General features: G+C 39.1%; 1 protein-coding gene across 7 annotated transcripts in view; it reads right to left on the reverse strand.

The window, feature by feature from the left end:
• The window catches only part of ANO4 (anoctamin 4), a 201,641-nt gene that overhangs the window by 134,421 nt on the left and 41,520 nt on the right, over positions 1–25,700 (reverse strand). For all 7 annotated transcript variants that reach the window (XM_033010211.2, XM_033010210.2, XM_033010209.2 and 4 more), the window contains exon 2: positions 4,604–4,810. In XM_033010211.2, coding sequence (XP_032866102.1) covers positions 4,604–4,673 — 70 coding nt within the window. In that variant the 5' untranslated portion in view covers positions 4,674–4,810. The remainder of the gene's footprint in view (positions 1–4,603; positions 4,811–25,700) is intronic.

The raw sequence follows: 25,700 nt of genomic DNA on the forward strand, positions 1-25,700 counted from the left end.
AACTAACACAGATCTTTTAAAGACCATTCACAACCAAATGTGAACTCTGACAAGCATGTGCACATTTTGTGATGAGAAAAGGATATCTTTTGCACAGTAAATTCTTATTTTTGAAGGACTCAGTTCTAGCTTCCTTGATGATTCAAAGTTTGTTGTGACTAAGCTCATTAAAAATACATTTAATTTTTTGCTTAAATTTTGATAGTCACAATTTCAAGAACCATGCATTTTCCCCTGCCTCTTAAGTCAGTTGCTCTGTTGGCCAACACCACCAGCTCTTTTTTTTCTTATTTTCATGCCCAATAACTACAAGCATTAACAAAAATGTTGCAGCTTGATGAGCAATAAAAAAAGAGAATCCAAAAATTAAGAAAAACATGTCTAAGGCAAACACATCTTCCTTTAACATTTATAACGTATCTATCAGGTAGTATTTGTCATAAAAGGCAAGAGACTGACCAAAAAAATTCTCACTGAATTCAAATGACCCCACTAGACTTCCACTGTGATTCCATAAGTCAGTCCTTTCAAGCAGATGTTTCCTTGCCATTGAACATAAAGTTCTTCCAAATATCATGGATATACCTCTCCATTCAAAAAAATACCATTCTTTGGCTTTGAAGGAGATCTTTTGAACAGTAAACTATTGAAAGCAAAAATTTTTAGAATATTTTTGTGTGTTTCCTAGAGTAAAGACTCTTTACATAAAACATTTACTAAATTCTGGAAAGATTACTTCAAAAACAACCCTTCCTGTTGGATGTGTAGATTGCCTGTAGATCTAATTTGTACAAGTGATATAAATGGATGTCTACATTACTATATATACACTTCTATATAAACCTCAAAACACATTAAATTTAACCAGAGATCTTTATAGGAAGCATAAAGGAAATCTTGCTGTGGAGCCTTTGAATCCCTGTTGTTACAAAATGAGTAACAATTGTTAACAAGCACTGCAAATAGAAAAGACCTAAGAAGATTCCAGAGTTTCACACAATGAAATAATTCACTTTACTGCTGCTTAGATTTATTAAATAAGGCAATTTTTCCACAGCCAGCAAATTTAATGACTCCTAGAGAAACCAGGTTTGACAAGTTCTGTAGAGTCTGAGAATAAAGGAATTTGTCACCGACAGAAGTAAGGTAACATTGTCCTGATTTGGAATAAAGAATATCAATGGAAAGAGCAGGCAGAAACACAGAAAGTCAAGTCCTGCAAAGGTGCAACGCTGTCAGAAGTGAGGCAAGCATTTTTATTGTCCCGAGATTTGCCTGACCCTGACACGAAGGGAGTGGACTGGGATGACAGTTTAACCTCCTCTAGGCTTGTCCAGTACTTGGCTCTGCTGCTCTTACAGACAACCTAAATTCTAGTTGCCATCACTTTCAAAATAAGTCTCCTGTGTGCAACACAGACACGCTGAACATATCATTGTCAGAAGAGTTGTAACAATTTATATCAGCTAAATGTTTGCCCTAAGTGCTTTGAGCCACAATGTACTTACAACTGCTCACTCACATAATTGGGAGACAGTAACTGGAGGTTTCTCAAAACTAAAAATACAGTCCCTCTATAATTCTGGAAGGAATGCATATTTACCTTAATATCATTGCATCTAAATTTGCCATCTGATTGCTTTATATTTCTTTGCTTTTCTCATTTCTAAGAGGAACTTTCCTCATACAGGCATACATGCAGAGGTATCAGGAGTCTTCACCATTAGTAGCCATTTTATTCCACTCATTTCTCCATTTTCCTCTGTGTTTCATTTCAGTTACTTGATGCTTTCTGATCAGAGCTCAGAAGTTGAGGTTCTGCTTGTGGCTGAGCAGTAATTCCTTGCAAGCTTGCACAAGATGTCTTTTTAATTTTATTTATTTATTTATTTATTTATTTATTAAAAAGCACATTACAGACAACTGTTCGCTAGCCACACTAACACCCAGAGTAACAGCAGAAGTCATCACCCTCAGGCTCCTTATCAGCTACAAATAAAACTGTCAGGGAAGCAAACTGAAAATGAGTGCTGTAACACTGAGCAATATCTATTGTTCTTTCTCCGTAGCATGTAGCTACCTATGAACGTCAGTCAAAGGAAACAGGTGTCAGTTTAAAAGAATTCATAATAAGTAATAAAAGGTGCCATTCTGGAAAGAAGAAAAATGGCCAAGGGAAACAAAGCAGTATGCAGAAAACAGAAGCAGTGTGCTGTTAGAGGGAAAAAATACACTCACTCGTAAGTCTCTCATTTTATCAAGGATCTTTTCGTTCCACAGTTCTAGCCTCTCTAATTGATAAGAAGTAGAAATGCCATTTTAAGTCCTCAGAATACCTTTTTGTACAATCTATTATGCCAGACTGTCTTCATGTTCAGAGTATTTGTTAACTGGACAAAGGAAATTTCAGACTGAATATAATGTGTACTACTCCAACGGTGAGACCTACTTGATTGTGATAACAGCACTCCAACAGAAGGAAGAACCCAAATTGTATGAGCTATTTAAAATTAGGCTGAACAAAACCCGAGGAATTTACTGTATGCAATAGCAGGAAGGTAGCTTGGAAAATGGTGGTGTAAGATCTGTTACCTGAGTAATTAATATACGTCAGAACATTTTCTCTCTTAAATACCAATCTATTTACAATGTATAGCCTTAGATAAGGTACTGCCATTGGTCAACTAGTGTATTATGATAATTATTTATGAAGCTACAACTGTTAATTTGTAGCTGACTAAGAAAGAAAAACATATGATTTTAGGTTTAAATTAAGATTTTCTCTTAAGAGTGCTATTTATTACTGTTGTTGCCTGACCATAATCTCACTTGCATACAGCTCAAATGGCTGTAATTAAACCTGGACGCAGACACAAATGTAGTGTTCCTATACAGAATTAAAAAACCAGACCCAAATCACAAAAATATTTCATTCCAGATGACACAAAGACATTGTAAGTTGGTTAAGAGAACACTCCTGTCATACAACATACGTATAAAAATCTGCAGCCTTTAAGGCTCTGGGTACTACTGACTCCTCTTAGCTTCAGTGAAGCACGTAATACTAAATGCCTGTTTGAACCAAGCTGCCAAGCATGTTCTCTGTAAGTCATAGAAGCTGTTATTGTCTAAAGAGTGGAATATGATAGACAAAACTAATCTCATGACAGTACTGAAAGCTAAATTCCTCAGAGAATCATCATCCAAATGATGCTCACTAATAAGCTCCACTTTAGGAAAACTCTGGGGCCTACCTAAAAAGGAATATTTTTTTCAATCAGAGCCAGCATATGTTGCTTGTACATTATTTAGTATTAAAGCATGGGCCATATCTATCAACACATAGATATAGTATGTGTAGCAGCTCGGAACAAACACAGTTATCATGCACGTTCAAGATACTTTTTTCACAAACTGTGATGCAGGGTTTTTTTGTCAATCTTTTTACTGCAGTCATGATTATATATCTTTAGCAACAACATTATTTCGGTAGTAGTAATTTCTGTACTTCCAAGAAAAACCACAGAAGCTGAAAAAATAGGACAAACAAGTGAACTGAAATAAACAAAGCATATGGTTATGACTCACTGTAAATTCCTAATTAATCTATGTTGACAAAGGTTGCCAAAGATTATGGTGACTAAATAGTATGGGTGCACAAAACTCATGGCAGTAGACCTGCACAGCAACCTCTAATAAATAATTTAAATTTTCAACTTCTACAAAAATTAAGCCATTTACTAGATCTGAAAGATAATGGAAGCATGCTAAGGTTTGCAGGCAGAACATGCTGTCGCACACAAATAGACTGCTCTGCAGCAATGCTGGAAGATTAATCAATATACAAGATACAAAACTGACTTCATGGGTAACCTTGATTTACTTTACTCAGGAAAGAAAGTTTGAGTTTAATTTTCTCTATGAAGAATGTCTGAACATGACCAGCACAAATGTACTCCCCTGTTACAAGAAAAGATACTTCTGAAATAGCTCCAGCAATTAACATAACAAGGGATGAACTCATGATGTCAATTAGATGGTTCCCAGGAGATTATGGCTTTCTTTTTAAAAGTTTCATGTTGTTAACCAGTTAATGTATGTTGTAAAATCTCCTTCAGATCTAGAGTTTTTGTTTGCATTCTAGCAGCAAGCCTTTGATCTATGCCCTGGGTTGTATCTTTGTTCAAAACCAACATTAGTGTCAATTACTGAGTTCCATGGGGGATGCCGGTAACCTCTAGCGCATCATCATTAGCTCAAGGCTTATCAAAATTAAACATCTGTAAGAGGAGCAGTATTAAAAAACAATAGCCCAAAGATCTCTGCATTAACATTTCCGGTACCTCTAAATGTTGTATGTTTTTTTATGATTAAACTTACTTTTTATTTCCCACTTTCAGCTGTCTCAACTGTTGTCGCTCCCCATAATCTATAACTGACGAAAACATACCAAATGCAGACAAAACATCAATCAACAGCTCTGATGATCAACAGATTGATCTCCATGCAAGCATGACCCAATGTTGTTAGTACCAGCTTCACAACATCACGGCACATCACACAAGAAATGGAACTGAAAAAGGTGTCAAGGCAAATCTGGTACCTGGCTGATGGGTTTTTGCTTTTCCACCAGTGACGGCTGAAATACTAGATCCAGAAGATGAAGCTTCCATTTTTATTGACCTTCTGACTTGTGGGAGTGAAGGATGCCCAACCACGGGCAGACGTTGTGACACTGGGTAGCTTTCTGCAGTTCTCCTCTGGCAGATTTGCACACGCTTTTCAGCCCCATGAATAGATAAACTTATACCTGACAGGAATAAGAATTAGTACTGTTAGATATGAGACACTAGCACAGAATAACTAAAATATAAAAATTATCATGGATTAAAATGGAGCTGTTACAGCCTTCTTGAAGGAAAAAAAAAAGCCATAAAAACATGGATTTTCTATGAAAATTAAAAATGTGAACATCTTTGGTACTGTGCTGCAGACACCAAAGTCATCCACACTAATAGATATTTAAATTAATACACAGTCATGGTTTACTGCACTACTGGTCTGCAGGAGGAATTATCTTCCATTCCTTCAAAAAACCCACACAGTTCACACAAGACGATATTAATGAGGTAACTACCACAGAGTTTATTAAATGACAGTTTTCTGATCAACAGTTTAAAACTTGGTGATAATTATTTTTTCTGAGCATTCGCAAGTGTTAGGAAGTCTCATTGTATGGAAAAGATGCTACATTTCAAGTGGTAACTAGCTTTTAAGGAAAAAATAAAGGCCTGTTTTGAGGAAAAAACTAAGGCTACAAACAATAATAACATGACCTTAAGCTTGAAAAACATTTCCACTTTTACCAGTCCCGTGAAACATTAACTACAACATTGGAAATTGTATTTCACATCAAATATTCTCAAATTTGTCACATAACCAATTTTTAAATAGAATTGGTGATGAAAAAGAGGCTTTACTTTCCCCAAAAGAAAAGCAAAGTTGAAATTTCTTATGTGTCTATTGTACAGTCTTATAAAGAAATACTATCTTACAATAAAAAGTGCTGATTCTGACTTGGTTATGTTAACATTGATGCAATTGCTCCAACTTCATTTGAATTACTCTCGGCATATTCTGGTGAAAACCTTTAAACAATCTCTTTTGGGCAACAAAGCTGAGTGATAATTCTACGCTACTGTTTTATGCTTAATTTAATTGTCACACCTACTGCTTTTCTCAGCAACCACTCTTTGTTTTAAAAAACAAATGAAAAACCCTAACTAGATATAAATGGGGAAACTGAGAAGCAGATGGAAAAGGAGACCCTAAAAGCTATAAATGTAGATATTGTAGGCGCATTGTAACTTGAAGTCACTCATAATCACTAGACATCATTGATAAGATTGCTCATTTTTGTGAAAGGGATCCCTCACTGAAATGTCCAAGAGTGCCTTAAGGACTCTGCTCTTTCAGTTCCCCTGGAAGTCAATGTATGTGAACCTCCAGGTCATGGAAGAGGTTTTGAATCTCTGAAATCTCAATACACTTCAATCCATAATATACTACTGGGGGAAGAGAGCTGTCACTTCTGTAAGCCAATTGTGAAAACAGTGGGGTTGCACATGTGAGGAAAGGCTGTGCAAATTGCTCTCCTCTAAGATGGCTTTGTGCATTCAGAATCAAAGCTGCATGCTTGCTCCCTGACTGTTGCACTTCACCATAGCTGATCTCCTGCAAGAAATGTGAAGGGACAAGGACTCTCCTGCAGCAACTACTTACATACCTCCCAGTTACAGGGGTAATGTAACTGCCAGATGTTTCTAAAGACTGTTGAAATCCCAGTAAATCCCAGTCACCTTACTCAGTTGATTCATCTTGGGAAAGGCAGGGTAGTAATCCACATGAACAGAATGACAATGAGCATGCCTGGACAACACATTTCCTTTACCATGTTAGCCATATAGTTTAGCCATAAGGGGCTTCACACAGTGAGGAGCTAAGCCCCAGCTGTAAAATGAGCTCTCTGCTTCTTGTGCAGTCACTAAAACCTCGTGATGCTCAAAATATCGTGCAATTATCTCTAAGGTTTTAAAAACTTAATGACAACTGTTTCCTTTTAGTATCACCACTGGTTGTCATATCATTTAAAACAACCATGCCTCTGAAGGTTACAATGGAGTCAGTAAGTTATTCTACCAACACTAAACATGAACCCGGCACAGGTACATACTTACTAGATGGATCTCAGTAAGGCTGTGCTTTCATTTGGTCATGAAATGAGTGATCTATTTTAGGAACTGGTTCCAAGCATAAATGGACTGCTACATTTCTCTGAGGTTCAAGTAAATTGCTTCTTTGCATTCCAAAAACAGTCTATAAACTCTTGTGCAGCTGTGACTCAGCTTCCTAAACAATATGTGCAGCACTTTTTTTTTTTTTTTTTTTTTTTCAGACATCAAAATAAAGGATACTGCAGCCAGATTGTTATTCTTAAGAACTACAAATTCTGCAAACTGATCACATCCAAAATTAGGTTCAATCAACAATGTGACTCTGGTTATATGGAACCTTTTGTTTCTTCCACTAAACAGAGGTGCTATAAAATTATAACACCAAACTACATGAGAAAGAATGTGCCAGCATTATTGGAAATTTTACAGATTATTCTTTGGAGATATTAAAAGTGCTCAAAAATTACCATAGTTTATAACAAATTGTATGGTACATATATTGGTGTGTCACCAATATATTCAATATATTTGGGAGTTCTTCACCCCACTCTCCTTGCCACTGCAGTCATTTTCTTTGCATAAGAAGAATAGAGACTTCTGAATAAGAAGTCTTGACTAGGAGAGTGAATTTCCTTTATTTTCATGAGAACCAGATACAAGAAAATGATGCAAGTGTCCTATTTAATTACCATTTCATATTTTCCCAGAGAGAGACCAGATCTTGCTTTTCTATGTACATTTCTTCTGTTAAACTAGAAGTCTGCAAAAATGTAAGGCAGTAATACTGCAGTAAACTGTGGTATTACCTTGTTTTCATGTGGGTGAAAGTCCTTTTAAAAGAGGTATCAGCAGGTAAAAATACATCCCCAGATATCATGCAGAAAAGCAGAGACAAAGGGAGGGGGAAGCAGAAGTATAAAATCCATTGGGAATAGTACATGCAACTTACGGGAGATGAAAACCTGGTGAACTATTGGTACTCAGTAGGCTCTAGAGTAAACTCCCCCTATTCTTCCTAGAAATAACCCACACTGCTGATGAATCCTGGGGTTAGCGGGTCAGAGATGTGAGAAAGCAGCACAGAGATCTCTCAAGACTAGATGTTAAAGTTGACATCAATTACTTTTTGCAGTGTGACAATGCCCACACAAGACATCTAGAAAGAAAAACAAGTGGTCCAGCAGTATACTGCAGATTGGGTCTTCAGTTAACTGTGTTTGGTGGAGTTTTTCTCCTGCCTTCAGGCTTGGCAGTATAGTTGCTGACACAAAAATCCCAGTACCTTTGCATGCCTGGATACATGGCCTCTGGCTGTACCTGTCCCTGCAGCATGGTCATTTTTAAGCGAGCTTGGCAGGCCTCAGTAGCCAGGTACGAGCACACCAGCATGCTCTGACAGGCAGTACAGATGCTACAAAATCCAGAAATTTTCCCTGCCTCCCCCTCTGGCTTAATATAATGGACCCCAAGCACCATTTTGACCCAGAGCTGCAGTGCTAACGCAAGTGAAAGACTTAAATACTGGCCACTAGCCACAGTTGACTTCACTTTGGAGGACTGGCTTCTGGACAGGGCTCAGTCAGCTGTACCTGGCTGGCTGCAAACCAAGAATTTAACAGTGGGAAGTAGTTTAGTGTTTTGAAGCTGAACGAGATTTGAGCCTTCAAGTATTATATGTTCCACTCAGCTATTTTCCCTTCCTCCATGCATCAAAAATCCTTCTCTGTATTTTCAAATCTTCACATGCCTTTCTCTACCTCACTTATATTCCTATCTTTTTTTCTCATACAAGCTTCTTATCTCCATGAGGAGCTGCTCTTCTTGCTGCCCTTTTGTTCTCCTCTGATGCCTCTGAGCTTGCAGGTTCATGTAAGAGAAACACGTTCACTCCTTTCCTACCAACACATCTCAGCTGTGCAGTTTGCCAGGAGGGAAAAGCAGCCTCTATCCTGCTTCTGGCTAACTTTTATTGCTCCCAGCTATGTCCTTTTATAATAAAGTTTTCCAGAGCAGTATGTCTTTTGCATTGAGCATATTTTTCCTCTTATAAAGTGCTAGTATGCTTATGACACCAAAGAATTTATAATGCTCCAGACAAAACCTGCATATGAGAACATTAAAAGAGGAGTATTAAAATACTTCCAAGTCAGGAAGCAATAAAATCAAACATAAAAAAGAGAAAGGAGGGAGAAATTACTAGAAGTAGAAAACATTACAGTGTGCCTGCATGCAAAATCTTATGTGACGGTGGTATTTGTTTTGTTAGCTAGTCAGATGCTACAGTGATGAACGACCAAATCCTGCGCTACTCAGAAGTCACTCTGCCAAGGCATCTGATGGGGCATCCACTTTGGTCACAACATAGCCCTGGCTAGCAGGTGTTGTGCACCATGCACCTCTGCACAGAGCAACACCTGCACCCAGTGGACCTAACCCAGCACAGCTGCACTATTGGAGTGGCTCTGGTACCAGTGGAGACGGCGCTAGTGCAAGAACTGAGCTCACCAAGGTGCTGTATCCAAATTATACTGTGCCGGGACTGAGACACCTCCCCACCTGGGGAGGCACTTCCCTGTAACAACTGTCAGGTTTGGGTCAGCCCCAGTTCTGTTCCACCTTGTGCCACTCTGGAGTACAGGCATATGTTTATACATTCCTTCCTGATTTGTGTGTCTCTAGCCAGAGAGAATATGAACATGAATAAGCAATAATAATGCAATGCAGAGCTATAAAGCTGTATAAACAATCCATTAGCGAACAGTTCTTAATTAGCCTCAAGTGCCCTGAGCCACTTTGTAGACCTTCTCTGGGATAACAAACTGCTGCTGGCAGGTGCCATAAGTCCTTTAGGTTTGGTATCATCAGAGTGTCAGTGTTCATGTTGGAGACAAATTACTCCATCTATTTCTCTCTTTTATATGGGTCTTTTATTCTGTTTCAGCCCTATGTGGAGGCCTTAGTAGCAGATTGAGGTAGACACATTCTTCAAAGCCCTTTGCAGAGAAAAGCAAGTGCAGGGGAGCACAGAGAAAGAAGGGAGAAAGAAAATTTCAGGTGCAGTGTCATGTAGGTCCACAAAAAGTAAAACAGCTCTGGAAAGCCTGCAGTCGTCAAGGTACAGGTAAACAAGGTCATAAGGAAGCACTTGGGAAGCATGGGCAGAGAGTAGAAAATGAGGCTTTAAGGTGCAGTACATAAACAGGAAAATTACATATTATTTAAGCTTTCACACCCAGGAAAGGAAAAAGTGAGCTAATTTGTCCACCTCAAAAAGCTAAGTGCTCTTCCCTCACTTTGTGCAAATTGCCACATTTCCCATTAAAGTCAATGGTGGTCTGCAGACAGCTTCAGCTTTTTCACATTTTGAAGTTAGCCTTGATAAGGGGGAGCTCAGAAAGGGCAAGCAACATAAAAGGCTTCTCATGCAAACCCGGTTTCATCTGAGACTCAGCAGAGAGAAAGCTGTGCTTGATGCCATGATGGACTCTTCTTCTTGCTCTGAATCCTAGGTGGAAATGAATGAGCATGAGAGAAAAATTCACCTGCTGCCCTCTGTACACATGCTTGAAAGCACAGTCTATAGGCAGTTCCCTTGTTTTTCCCCGCCCTATACCCTACTTAGATAACAAATACATCCAGAAAAGCATGGCTATCTTTCTCTACAACTTGGAGGAAAATGTTACAACAGCATTAGGATTCCCACATTAGATTAAATCCCGTTTCAGAAGTTTAAATAACACGTCTCTAACACAGCATCAAGTCCCTTGAGATTGGTAACAAATGGTTCACAAAATTGTATCTAAACCCAGACTATGCTTCAAGTACAGCTTTGAAAATGTTGAAACACTTCTGACTACATCAGATGTAAAAAACCTCCACAACTGCAAACCTTTAAATAAGCAATCAGAAAAGCTACTATTTACAAAACTTTCCTGGAACTGGACCTTTTGGAGGGAAAGTCTAGCACTGTGTATCTTGACAAGTTACATGTGCTCAGTTTTCTGAAACTTTGCATGGTCTTTCCCCCTACTCCCTCCCAAATATTGGAGAGATGACAGGATTTTCAAGACCCATAGTAGTTTCAGAAACTGTTCCTCAAATGTTACTTTTTTTTCACATTTTCTATCAAAATTTTTGTGCAGCTGGCTTCTGAAGTTACATAAATTTTTAGGATATATATTTTTTCCATGGAAAGAAACCAAAGAACTCAAATATACAGCCTGTGAAGGAATAGCTCTTTTTCTTTGTGTGAAACATGTAATCCCCAAAGTTTTGTACTGAAAGAGATCATGAATGACCACTTCCCTTCACCTCTCTGTTCCTCATGATACTACAGAGCTCTATCATATCTCCTCTCTGTTGTTTCTATTCCCAAATTTAGAAGACCTGGTTTACACTGTTGCCCCTCACCAATAAGGCCTTGTATACCTTCCATCATCCCTGGTCACTCCCTTTGCTGTTCCTTTCCTTTTTCAAGAAATGAAGACCTGAATCGCACATTAAGAAAGTTTCAAGAAGTAGCACTAGAAATGTCCATGATATTCAGGCTGTGCCTTCAACAAGGATTTAAAGTGACGCAATGATGTTTCTGGTTTTGTCCTTTCCCTTGTAATTTCATTTGTCCCCAGATATTTGCAGATTGGCTCTGCCTCCCTGTCACATTTGCCAGCTCTTCAGGCAATTTTCCACTGAATCAGTGATCTCCCTCCTAACCCACCTGCTTTAGATCCTTATGTCAAGCAAGAACTGCAGGAAACAATCCTGCATTATTTCTCTTATTTGTATCTTGCATCTTTTCCCACTTCAGTTGCTTTCTAGTTCTCATGTTTATCACTTCTGTAAGAGCATCACTGTACAGCCCTTTTGTATCAGCAAACCAGATCTTCACAAAGGTGCATTACTGGTCACTGTATTATTTTTTTCCAATTACCCTCCTTCAGCTGGAGGAGTGTAGTATCACCCCATGCCTGCCAGTCACTGGTGGTGTTAGGATCTGCATTTTGAACTGTGATCAAAGGCATGTCTGAACTAGAACCAGGACTCCATGAAGAAGGGGCTTGTGTACACGCTAGGTTTATGCAGCTTTGTTTGCATTGATTTAGAAACAAACAGTTAAAGAGGTGCATACTCCAGGGAGACATAGGTTTACACTTGCAAATGTGCTTTAGTCCAGAATAGCTTATTCTCCCCTACAGAAGTAGCTACGTTACTTGTGGTATAACTGCATCCAGAGCCAGAGTTAATTTAAGACTGTTGAAGTCCTAATGAATAAAAAGATCATGCTTACCTCAGGCCCACCATCAAAGGGTTGTTTTTATAGCCCCAAAGGTGGTTTATTAAATCACAATAAGCTAGCATTCAACAATTATTATCTAGCAGGACTGAAAAACTCCCATAGTGCTCAGAGAGATGCAAGATAACAACCTGAAGTCATGAAAATGTCTTGGAGAGAGTCATAATAGTCCTACTTTAATAGTCTACATGACAGTCTGGAAAAGCATTTGTCTTCCTTAGGCATGAGTGAAGAGAAAATCTTAGCTAAGTGAATACAAAGCTCTTTGTGGTTGCTGTTGACGTACTGGTGATTTTCATGGGCATGTTGCAGGACCATGGTGCCAAATGCAAGGTGCTACCTACGCAAGTCGTATGAGCCCATGTGAATAAATGGAACATTTTTCCCCAAGATGCCTAATTTGATTAATTTATAAGTCTTGTATTTTTATTTCTGTCTAGCAATTACTTATTTAGTTCCTCTCTACAAAAATAAAACACATTGTATAGTGCTTGTATGCTGCTGTATCTTCCAGGCTACTGGCATAAATGCCTAACAATTGTGCATAAAATATGTCCCCCTTCAGTTCACCCAGCAAGCTGCAAACAGTGTTGTTTGTCCCATCACAGCTGACTGAATTCTACTGGGGTTTCCTGCATTTTTCCTGCTGTGTTTATTACTTTTCTCTTTTTGTTTGTTTTAGTATCTATTTTGATTTACTCTATTGTTACAACTGGACTTTTAGTAGTATTAGAACCACATGCATTCTGAAGAGTAATTTGGAAAAAAAAAAAAATTATAAAGTTTCTTTACTTGCCCCAGTATGAAAATAGCAGTGAGAAAGAATACCTTGTCCTGTAAACTGATAGACACAACAGAAATCAAAAACAGGCTAATAAAACATATTCAGTAGAATGTTTCTCTATCAAAAAATTGTCAATCTGTTAGGAAAAAAAAAATTGTCCCAAATTCAAGAGCTGCTGTCAAAAAATTTTGTTTATAAAATAAATCTGACCTTATCTGGACTGGAATATCCTGGCTTTTTTTTTTTTTTTTTTTGTAATGACTTGACAGTTTGAAAAATGTAATCTAACATATCAAATAGAATACAAATTATCAGTTAGATTACCAGTTGCCTCTGAGCAAGCCAAAAAGCAATTATCATTTCAATTACTGAAACACCATCTGTAATACCAATCATCAATTAATGTTACCATAATATACACAGTAAAAAAATAATTCAAAACATAAAAATTAAAACCAGAAAGCAAAACACATCAAAATAATAAAACATAATACAGTGAAGACAAGTATTTCAGCAAAAATGAAATATTTGAACTGTCCAGAAGCAAATTCTGATAGAAATATTTTAAGCATTATGTTGAAAAGTGAGTTCAGAAAGTGCTCAAAAAGAGATTCAAAGAAAAAAAATTGCAAGAATATTAGAATTTCTGTGGATTGGATATTCTGGCTTTTGAGTCACTGTCTCCATAAGCAAATGGAATAGACTTGCACTAGAATGAATGTGGGTTCATACAAAACCCCAATCGATTCATATCTCAGCTTCTGTCACAATAAATAACATCATGTCAACACATCTTTCTTTGAGGCATTATCTATTTCTTTAAAAAAAATTGGAAGATTGTCTCTGTCTTCTTAAGTGGCACTTACTGATTTCGAAACTATGCAGTAACTCGTCTTATTCATTTTACTATATATGCACAACATTTTCTAGCCCAAAATAGACTCAGAACACTGAGATGATTTAAAATTTACTTTCACTTGTGTTAAGCACTGCATTCAAAATTGTTTTCTTTAACTACTAGCTATTACACTGATTTTCAAAATCAAGAGCATTCTCATTAAACCTGTCTACACTGATTTTGAGCCTTTTGCTCATATGCATACAGTAAAAGGTAACGACACATACCAGCAGTGATATGTAGTACAAACATCGGGGCAAAGCACAGTGCCCCATGAAACAAAACACCAAGTCATGTCCCAGATGCGTTTTACTGGCTGAAGAATGAAGTGAAGCACTAGCCATGCAGACATATTTTGTGTGTAGGTAGATTTAAAAGCAAAGAATTCTTTTTTTTTTTTACATCTTAATGTGCTGCTATAATGTCAACTGCTACGTTTCAAATACCAGAAGTGTCATTTTATCTCATTTAATCGGGTATTCTCTATAATGCAGAACAGTGCAATCAATCTGAGACATCATCTGTGAAACAGGAAAAAACCCAGGAGACTTCACAGATGGGAAAAAAAGATAGCTCAGGATACGTCTGAATGTGTCTGCCTCCATGGGGCAGACAGTAACGATTTTCAGCACAGCAACTAGGCTTAATTTAACTTTGTCTTTTTATGTCCTGTTTCGGGGGACTGGTTCACCATCGGTAGTCTCTCTCTGCTCCAGCACCAGGCCAGCCCCGGCCACGTTCTCTGGGGACCTCACAAGCAGCCGGTAGAACGCGCGCTCCTGCCTTCATCCAGTCTGTCCCCCAGCTATGGGGCCCTTTATCGGCTTGGTGTCAAAATACTCTCTGCCTGCAAATAGTTTTATTAACCATCAACTGGCTTTTATGTTGATGGTAATTTTAATTAGGCCCTATACAGTTAACATTTTCAGGCGCAGGGCCAAGGACAACAAACATTACTTCTTCTCCACCCTCCCCCAAATGGGAAAAATCATCTTATATTGCACATTGCAGCAAAGTATATTACTTGAATAAAACACTTTTAAAGTAAACATGCATCTGGACAGATGTATATGTAACTAAACAGGTCACATGCTGGGTCAAGTCCAATACCTAGGAAGGTTTTTGCCCTCCGAATCAACTGTCCGTTGTGGACATACAGGTTCTTCCTACAGCCTGGGACCCATGGGCATGTCCCAGGCCCCAGCACTTCACATGTCCAGGGTCTGATGCTGAAGCTCAGCTGTAGGGAGGCTGAGTAGCCCTCCACCCCCTCCTGGGAACGGGGCTCTCCTGTGTGCTGGAAGGACGTGCTGTGGCATGCTCTAACAGAGCCCACACAAGCATCGCTCTGCAAGGAAGAAGCACCAGCCTCCACAGCCATGCTTTCTGAAACACCTAGGTCTGCCATCAGCCTCTTCTATGGAAAAGACATGTTAACAAGGGCCAGTTATATCAGAAATTTTGAGGCATGTGCACTACTTGTCTTTCTTCCGTGCAGCATTAATTTCCAGCACACTTTCTCTTGGCAAGTAATACTTTTGGTTATAATAAAGGCTGTGGTGCCAAACATTCTAAATGGTCATAAAGTGAGGGTGATCCCCAGAAGGGATGGCAGCTGTAGTGTGCAGCAGATGCCAGTGAAAAACTGTGTTCATCTGCCACTTCATCTTTCTGGCAAAACTCCAGGCAATTAACAATAACAAGAAGCTATTGAAAAGAATATGTAAACCTGCCATGTTCGTATATACGTTCCTCATAGGGATCCAATTGATTGTTCTCAACTTATGTTGATCTGGATTGAACAATGCACAGGTCTTACTTGTTTCACTTCTGAGCTAGACTATATTTCTGATGGAAGACCAATAAGCTCTGAAAGACAACTATAATAACATAATGATTGTCCAAATTTGGCAGATTAGTACATAGAGATGGAAAGAAGCACTCTACTGGTCGGTACCATTTTAATTGCCTGAGATGTTTATAGCAGAATCAGAAGAAATGGTAGGAGGCTATAAAAATGCAGTAACTACACTGTAGGGTGTGAGGTCTATAACATACAGATTAGTTTCTGTAAAAGGCAGTCCATGCTCTAACTCATTTACTGAATAACAGCCTTGTGCAAGGGCAAGGCCCACCATTCTTTCATGTGTGAATAATTCACTGTTACATTAGAAATTCAGAAAAAACATGCAGAGTATGCAAGATAGATTTTAAGCTATGTTTTATGCACTACATAAAACACTGGATGTTAGCTTGATGTTCCTAAAGGTTAAGAGGAGTCACAGAAGACACACAAACTTTCTGAATCCATCTAAACTAGACTGACATAAGAAAGAACCTATAAAAAGTGCCTACATTAGCTCCTGTGACTGATGTCTTTGCAGTGAAAGGACATTCACAAATAGTCTTGCATAAAACTTTTCCTTTCTTCACTCATACCTCTGACACTCAATGTCCTATTGCTATTCATTCATTCTCAAAACCATAAACAGAAAGTAAAAAAATCACAATACGTATGCAACAAGTATTGCAAATATTTGTAAGTATTGCAAATATATTAAAAGCTACATTTGTAAGAATATTCCAGTCTCAGAATGATGCTGACTTTGCTCTGAATATCACAGGAGTTTTGAGGATTCAAAACAATGAGATAGTTAAATAGAGACTGTTTCTTTTCACAGATACCATTTTGCCCAGAGTCAAGAACATATAGTTCAACAGATGTATAGAACGCAGTCTTCATGAACAATTCCTAAACTGAAATTTCATCACCAAAACTGCCTATACAACCCTGCAACTTGTTAGCAGTGATTATGAGAAGAACTTAACATGTCACTAACTGAGGCTATCTTTGAGCAATACACAACTTCTGAACAAAGATAGTTATGTACTCTTCTCCTATGATGGTATAACATGCACAAAGAGAAAACTCAAACACAAGAGCAGCAGTGTATTAAGAAACCAAGAGAAAAGTAAAGTTCATTAGTAGGGCACTTAAGCCTACAAATACTGACAGGCAGGCTGGTCAATGAAAAAAAAAAAAAAAAAAAGAAAAAAAAAAATCAAAGCCTTCCAAATGCAAAATCCTTTCTTGTTTAAAAAACCTCAAAACAAACCCAAAAACCAACAACATAAGAACAACCAACCAACCTACCTAACTCACTCCTTGTTTGGGTGAATGCCTGGTTAGGCAGAACTCCATAAAGCTATCATATAGTCTCTGAAAGAAAGAGCAGCATGTACCTCTCCATATTAGATCTAAGCCCCAGAATCAAAATGGCATCAACAATCGTGGATCCCAACTGGATTAATCTCTTCCTTCTAAACCTTTATGAACACAAGCCTAAAATCCTGAAAAGGCTGAGTTTAGACATAATGCTCTTGTTAAATTTCTATGAGTTAACCATCAACCAGAAACATTTTTCTTCATTTACAAAGCAATATGAGCCTGCTTACAAATGGCTGTTAATGGATCACAGCAGTCATAATTACAATTGCAGGAACAGCAATCTGGAAATAGATTTCCAAAGATTATTTTAATGCCCCAATCAATAAAGTATATTATGTGCCTAGGAGTGAAAGTAGATGAGTTAGAATTGCAGTGGATGAAGGTTTGTGAGAAAAGAAACATTAGATAAGAATATAATCTGTCAGAGAGTATTTCCTTTCAATTCCTGATAGTGTTCATGACATTTTCAGTCTCCTTATGTGATATCTCTCCTTGTTGAAAATCAGACATGGTCTTCATTTTATGGCTACTGACAATACCTTCGTCAGTGATCAAGCCATGGCAAAAAAATGATTGTTACACTCTTTCCCTTTTTCATAAACTGCTGAGATTTGGTTTTCCCCCTACCTTTACAACTGTCAGACTTATACTTTTCATAATGTATTTTGCAATTATAGGTATTCACCTGGACTTTTAAAAAGTAAATCTAAACCAATCAAGATAAAGAAAATGTAATTGTCAACAATATCGAGCCTTTATTTATTTTCTTAGCTTTTCCAGTTAAGAATCCACTTTATAGGTAAATACATCAGAACCTAAGTATTAGACCAAATACAATGATGATTTGTAAGCATAAGTTTTGAAAACTGCTGTTCAAATGTGTTCAAGATACTTGGTGCTGTTATCAGTTCTATAACTGCTTTTTCCTTCTTAGAATTTAATGTTACAGGGTCAAAAGAAGCATGACCAGCAGGTTGAGGGAGATGATTCTCCCCCTCTGCTTCACTTTGGTGACACCCCACCTGCAGTACTGTGTTCAGCTCTGAGGACCCCAATGTAAGAAGGATGTGGACCTGCTTGAGTGGGTCCAGGGGAGGGCCATGAAGATGATCAGGGGACTGGAGAACCTCCCCTGTGAGGACAGGCTGAGAGAGTTGGCAGTGTTCAGCCTGGAGAAGAGAAGGCTCTGGGGAGAACTTCCAGTGCCTTCCAGTACCCAAAGGGAGCTACAGGAAAGCTGGGGAGGGACTCTATCAGGGGGCGTAGTGATAGGACAAGGGGTAATGACTGTAAGCTGAAAGAGGGTACATTTAGATTAGACAGAAGGAGGAAATTCTTCACTGTGAGGGTGGTGAGACACTGGCCCAGGGTGCCCAGAGAAGCTGTGGCTGCCCCCTCCCTGGAAGTGTCCAAGGCCAGGCTGGACGGGGCTGGGAGCAACCTGGTCTGGTGGAAGGTGTCCCTGTCCGTGGAAGGGAGGTTGGAACTAGATGATCTTTAAGGTCCCTTCCAGCCCAAACCATTCTACGATTCTGTGATTCTATTAAAATGTTTTATATATTATCTTCAATGAAAAAACTAATCTCAGAGCAGTTACGTTAATCCAATCTCTGTGAATATACATAATTTAGAATTCTGTGATTATTCTCCCTGACACTAAATTCACATTCAGCGAATACAAAGACCATAAAAGTTCTTAATTCATACAAAGTGATAATTCCCTGACTACCTTCTTTCTGATTTATAGAAGTGCAAGAGACTATATATGTATGAAACAAAGCTCTGTTCTCCCTTTCTTATTGCACTATGCCACAGCTCATCTCTTCTCCTCAATTTTAAAACTACAATTCTTATTTATTATGCATAAAGTCTACTGTTTACCCCTTCTATAGAAATGAACATGCATTGTCAGTAAAAACATGGCAATAAAGATGCATCTTTGACAGCTGCAAATCCAAAAATCTAACTTTCTCAGTAAAAAGAGTATGTACTAGGTTTTGCTACGTGCTGATAGATGTTATGGGAAATATTTTGACCTAGCTATAATCCCATCTATCAGAAGCTTTGGGAAAGGAAAAGATCTGACAACCTGCATAAGGTCAATACTTAAGCTAATTTTTCAGAAATTCGGTCATGGTAGTTCACAACAGTTGCTTCATTTTTGAAAGATTCTTGTTCAACTTGCAATCACGTGACTTTCTTGCCGACACAATCCCATGCCTCAGTGGTATTTTGTAAATGTACTGCTTGCTGAGCTACTCACTGACCAAACACCTTGTCAAGCTTTCAGCAGACTTTGAAATTTAAAATAAAGTTATTGACAGGACACTGTACACATGAAAAAAAAAAAAGCCCTTCAGATCACACTGATCCTATCCTCCATTACAAAAGCACAAAAGGCAATCTTTTACTTATTCACGTATCACATGAAATGAAAATATCACTATATGATGGCAAAGATATCAAAAGAACACACACTTCAGATAACTGCTACTAACTTTACTGCTAACTTTAAAAGTAAACTTTTCTAAAGATATTACATAACATGAATAATTCAGTAATTGAGCTTATTTTTAACTGCATTGACTTTTAATTGAACTACAGAGGTATTGAACTTGAGGCTGTCACCTTTAAATGACTTGTTACATTCATAAAATAAAACTTTAAATGTCTTTCCAAAGCTTTCCCCTGCTTAGAGGTGCTTTATAATCTGTTTCTTCCAGATAAGCACTGCAGTGCACAAAAAAATACTTCTGGAGTGCTGACAGCATCACCCAGATCTAATTCCAGCAGAACTGGCTTGCTTTCTCCAAGATAGGGACAGGACCAGTGACCACACAGCTAAATAAAACCAGGTGGTGAGCTCATGGCTGAAGCTCACCGTGCCCACTCCAGACATTGGCAGAGCAGCTCTGCCAGCCACTCGTGGTCCACTCAAGACCTCACAATTACAATCACAGATGGCATGAAAGGAGAAAAGGAAAGTCCTCTGCTGACCTGCCCTCCCGTCCCCTACATGCAGTTCAGGGAACACTCCCCCACACCCTGACACACTTTTGAATCATTATATTCAACCTTGGTAAAGACAACTGGAATTCTTTTAGCAGAATGTTTTCTATGATATTTTTGCAATTTGATTAAAAGTGGCTGTCTTAAAAGCCAGTCCATCAGCCTCCCTACCACCCTCTGAAATCTGAACAGATACTGAGGTTCTCTGTCTGTAAGCTCCTTCTCCCAGACTCACACCTCCTTTGGACATAGAAAGTTTCATTCTAAAATGCTCTTATTTTGGTGATTTCAGAATGAAACACCAGAATTCCCATTTCAGGGAAAATACCAAGATTTCAGCTGATGTACAATGTTTTCACTGTGGAATTTCCAGTGGGAGAAGAAATTCCATGTTCCTTGGATCTAACACACACAGATAACAGGATATAAAATAATCCATCTAAGTACTGAGATAAATCAGAGGAACACAGAGATGACTGCTAAAGTTACATTTCACTTAACTGTAATGTGTGAGGGATTTTCTTCTTTGAATGCATGAGTGACTTGTTTTCTCCCCCCTCTATTCCATTACCTTACTTCCTTTTTTGATTTAAAAAAAGTATTTCCCAATAAGATTCTGAATATGCTTGAAAAGGCAGACCAGAGCTAGGAAAAGGAAAAAATAGTGTTTTAAGTATGAGAGAAATGTTGGCAAATTGTTAACTGTAAATTCACCTAGATGAGATCTAGTGATTTCTTATTACAAGTATTGCTGCCAGGCTCTATCTAGTTCTCCAAGTCTATTTTAAGCCAGCATTATGATAAGATTAGTTAGCATGCAGCATCTTAAAAACACATATCATCAGAATCATAAAACTTATCCTTTCTGTATATAAAAGTTCCTCTAACTGATTCTTATAAAATCTTATATTCACATTGTTAGAAGCTGTAAAAACTCACCTTTCTCTTAGACGAGCATGCTTCTTAAAGGCAACTTTCTATGTTTGGAAATTCACTGTAAAGGTTGCCATGGTGATTAATTTTAAAAGTGAAATTCTCCCCTTTTAAAGTTTTTTCTTTAAAGAAGAAATGCTCCATACTAGGGCCCAGTCCTCAGCATGGCAAATGGGAATGATAAACCCATCTTAATCTTGAAGATTAAAGGACATAAACTCTGTGTAACTGAAACTTCAGCAACAGAGATGTTTTCAGAAGAATATTGGAAATATCTATATTTACCTAAAAATGAAAGGAAAATACATTCATGGGGGAAAGAACTGAGGGACAAAAGCAACATTTTCCAGAGGTCAGACTACAGCCAGGAAGCCAGGTTATACTAGTGAAAGTAAGGAGGAAAAGTAAGGAGAGCATGGTAGCAGTAGCTGGAGCTCAGAAGAAAAAACAGCTAAGGAGAGTCAGCTGAGATACTGTCATCACGTGGCAAGAGAGAGAAGAGAACTGCACTCTCAAAGAAAGAGTCTAGAAGTCAAAGGTCATTAATGAAAAGCTCTTTACCTAAGGCATCTTCAATTTTCTCTCCATGGCTCAAGATGCAATTTCACATGGATGTCTCCATCTATTGACTTCTCCTCTGCACAGTGCTGTGCAGAGTTACATTAAACCTTGGCTTTCCACACAATTGTGTGAGCTGCCAGGGAGCAGACAAATGCACAGCTCTGTTCCTGCAGTGAGAGATGGAAAAGTACCATTTCTTCTGTAGAAAACATACAATGTTCAACATTACATCATGCGACTTGTCACTGCATAAGCTGTCACTGAAGAAATAATAGCAAGTGTTGTGCTAGTTCAATACCCAGGCAATTTATGACTTCCTTATTCACATAAAGATCACAGTGCTGCAAGACAGCTGCATTATTCATTATGTGTTTAATATTTTATATCTCTAGACAGAAGTATCTGTACAAGCACAATTAAAATGTCTGACGTAGACCGAGTTGATTTTAATACAATCAATCAAATTTGTTTCAGAGACCTGCTTGACCTTAAAGCTCTACAGTTTAAATGGAGAGAAGGAAAATCATGCTGAGACTCATGTGGTGCAGTGTCTGGGTGTCACTTATTTTACCTTGAATGACTACCCAAGAAAGACTCTTTATCTACTACCACATCAGTCATGGTAACTGTAAGATGCTCTAAGTTATATAAAATTATTTAAAGTTAAACAGACAAGGTCATGATGACAATGAAAGAAATTACCTTTTAAAATTTGCAAAACACACAAATAATTACTACTGCTGTAGTCATTACCATAAAGTTTAATAAATCCATATGCTTTCTATTTACCCATTAAGACTTCAAGGGCAAAACCCGTTATCTGCATGGCATCAGAGTTACAGGTATGAACGCAATGAAAGTTGGGTAGGAAATAGTCATCACCACATTTCCCAGCTCCCGGAACAGCAAGCAATGCTGCTCCTAAATTACTGGTCCTTATGGTTTTTTGCCTCCTCTCACAGGGAAGGATCACACCAGTGAGCAACTCTCTGCTCCCTAAAGAAAGTCCAATTAGGTTTCAGTGTAAAAGAAGTCCCAGAGAGCTGTATTTTGCAGGACACAGAGTTTAAACAACGAAAAACCCATTCACTGAGCATGGAGAAAACGGGAGTCCAATGTGCAAACAGCTAAACTGGTATAAGCATTTCAAGGTTGTTATCTATGTCATTAACAGTTAAGTTTATTCTTTTAACACTAATTTTTATAGAGAAAGTAAATAGGTGAAATTTCAACTATTCTCCATATTCAGTCTTGAATAAGGTTTTTTTTAAGAACTATGGAGAGGAACCACATTCCAGAAACCCAACCTTAGGACTTCCTAAATCTCCTTAGATATTGATAGTTTCCAGTGTTCTCTAGTTTGTTTGGAAATAAGCCCAGGGGTCTTCAATATTATTTAAGACAGTTTAGAAAAAACCTGCATTTACCAGCATCAGTCCTGAGAGAGGTGGCAAGGTGGAAATTAGAGCGGTAGCAACAACCACCCCATCCCGAATGCTATCTTCCTACTGTGATTTTTATCAAAGAGATTTTGCTCTTAGCCCTGAAATCATGCACACAGCTCCCAGCTCAGTGAAAATAAAAATAAAAATACACAAACACGTTGTTAAAAGGTCATTTCAGGAGTGCACATTCACACAACAGAAGCAAAACTACAGATTTAACAAGCACAAGACTTCTAAATTCTGCAAAGCTCCAGAAACAAAAATGTTGAGATCTGTGAAATCCAGGCAGGAATTTGAAATACTAATTCCTTCAAATTGCAAGAAGCGGCACATTCTCAGAAGTTATTTGTCTGAAAAAGCACATTGTTCTGTTTCCCTCTTGATGAAGGTTGTATTTGTCCCCAAAATCCCCAGAAGAACTTTTCAGAGAGGTCAGCAAACCTATGCTGCTACCATCATATGCTTTTAAACTCCAGATATGCACAGTAGCCTTGCTGGGCTCAGAACCTGTAGAACTGAGAAAGAAATGCCAAAAGGCTGATAAAGGACTCCAGCCACTACTCGGCTTTGCTACTTGTTCCTAAAGAGCAACTTCAGTGTTCTTGATTTATCTTCGTTTAAAGATACAAATGTTCATAACAGACTTGAAAATCACTGCATGTCACTGGAAGACATTGAGGTGAAATGGCGTTGCTAATATCCCTTTATAACAATTTTCAGTGGTCTAAAAAACCCATTCAACCCTTACCTGCTGCTTCCAACTATAAAGGTAAAACTCCATCTGGGAGCAAAAGAGTCACTAGTGGTCTCCATGCAACACCTTTTAGATCAGAATGAAGGTCTGAGAACTAGAGCTAAATTGTTCCACGACATGTCTTTAAAAGCTGAGACTAATTTTATGTTCAGGAGCAAGCTAAGTGAAACATCATTCACATGCTTTGTACCTTTTTTCTTTCCTTTTCTCTCTCTGTTTCCTTTCCTTTGACTAGCATTTTCCTTAGGCTGTAACTTGTTTCTCATTTATTCAGCTTCAGTAAATTGCAGAACAGTTTCTTCCTAAGTAGAGTATTTGGGAACTGCTTTGGAAACACCACTGCTAAGAAAGGATATAAGCAAGGTGGGAACTAGTCCAAACACTGCATGTCAGCATTCAGAATAAGTGGGCAATACATGAACATACCTTGAAGGATGCCAGCTGGCAAGGAGAACACAACTGGCTAACTCTCGACACTGTGAAAGAGCAGGATCCCATCAGTGTTGAGGCTGGAAGTGTGTTATTCAGCTAAGACAAGGCTAAACGAACCAAATAAAGAAAAAGAAAATATTGTGGTTTTAGCTGAACCTTCTCCTTCAGCATCCTTGCTTAAGCTGGTGATATTTCCCATGTGATTTCACCAACATGTTACAACCAGCTCCTCAAATCAAAAACAAGCAATTCAAGGGATCCCAGCTGTCGTGGTTTAGGCCTGATTGACAGACAACCACAATGCAGCAGCTCTCTCTCCCTTCCCCTCCAGCAATGAGAAGGGACAGAGAGCCAGGCTTGGGGTTCAAGATAGGACTGGGATGGGGAAAAATCCCCCTTTTATGATCACGAGCAAAAGGCAGACTCGTTAGGGGAAGAAAAAAGGAACATACATTTATTACAGACACTAACAACACCTAACAGAGTAGAACAGTGAGAAGCATTGCCACATCCTGAGAACACCTTTCCCCCACCCCTCCCTTCTTCCCGGGCTCAGTTCTGCTCCCGATATCTCTACCTCCTCCCCCAGCTGCACAGGGGCAGGGAATGGGGGGTGCAGTCAGCGCTGCCACTTCCTTCATCTTCGGTGAGGGGAGTGTCCAAAACTTGTTCCTCCTGCTCCATCGTGGTCTCCCTCTCACAGGAGACAGTCCTCCACAAACTTTCTCCGACTTGAATTCCTCCCATGGGCCGCAGCGTTCCCCACACTGCTCCGTCATGGGTCACTAAATTCCTTCGACTGGATTCTCTCCCATGGCTGCAGCCCTTCCTGAGCTGCTCCGGCGTGGGACTCCCCCGCATGCTGCAATCCTCCCAGCACTGAATTACAGCAGCAGGGATACCTTTTCCCATGAGACCCCGGCCTTCTTCGGGCACAGAACCTTGATCAGGCGAGCAGGAGCAACAGGCCACAAATCAATGTCTGCTCCACCGTAGATGTTCATGGGTGGCGGGGGGGGGGGGGGGGTGCGCCCTGCCGTCTCACCACAGGATACAGGGGGGTCTCTGCTCTGGCACACCTCCCCCCTCCTTTCTTCCTCCGTTCCTCCACTGACCTTGGTGTTCATGCAGCTGCAGCAACTCCTCCTCACAAGTCCCACTGCCCGTCACCACGTCCCTTCTTAAATACGTTATCGCAGAGGCGCAGCCAATTGGCTCAATTTCCCAAACAGAAGTGGAGCTGATGTGGAGCTGGGGGAGCTTCAAGAAGCTTCTCACAGGGGGCCTCCCCAATAGCCCCCTCCCCTGCCACCAAAAAACTCCACCACTCACTCAACCCAGGACACTAGCACATAAAAGAGGGGAGATGGCACTTGGGGGCAGGTGGCTGGGGAACCATCCAGAGAGATCTCTGGGACACCACAGGCAGACATACACCATCTCAGAATTGTGTTGTGGTCTCCCTTCCCTTCTTAAAACATACCTGAAGTCATCCCAGGATCTTGCTCACCTGGAAATGAAGGTAAGAAGCAAATGGAGGCACAACTGCTGAGTACAGTGTCCAAAACATTTGAACACATGTTGAAAGTTCTGGACAATTTTTGATCTTGCACAGAACATGAATAAAA

This window comes from Tyto alba, unplaced genomic scaffold, assembly GCF_018691265.1.
Source record: "Tyto alba isolate M040663 unplaced genomic scaffold, T.alba_DEE_v4.0 Super-Scaffold_2, whole genome shotgun sequence".
Taxonomy (NCBI): domain Eukaryota; kingdom Metazoa; phylum Chordata; class Aves; order Strigiformes; family Tytonidae; genus Tyto; species Tyto alba.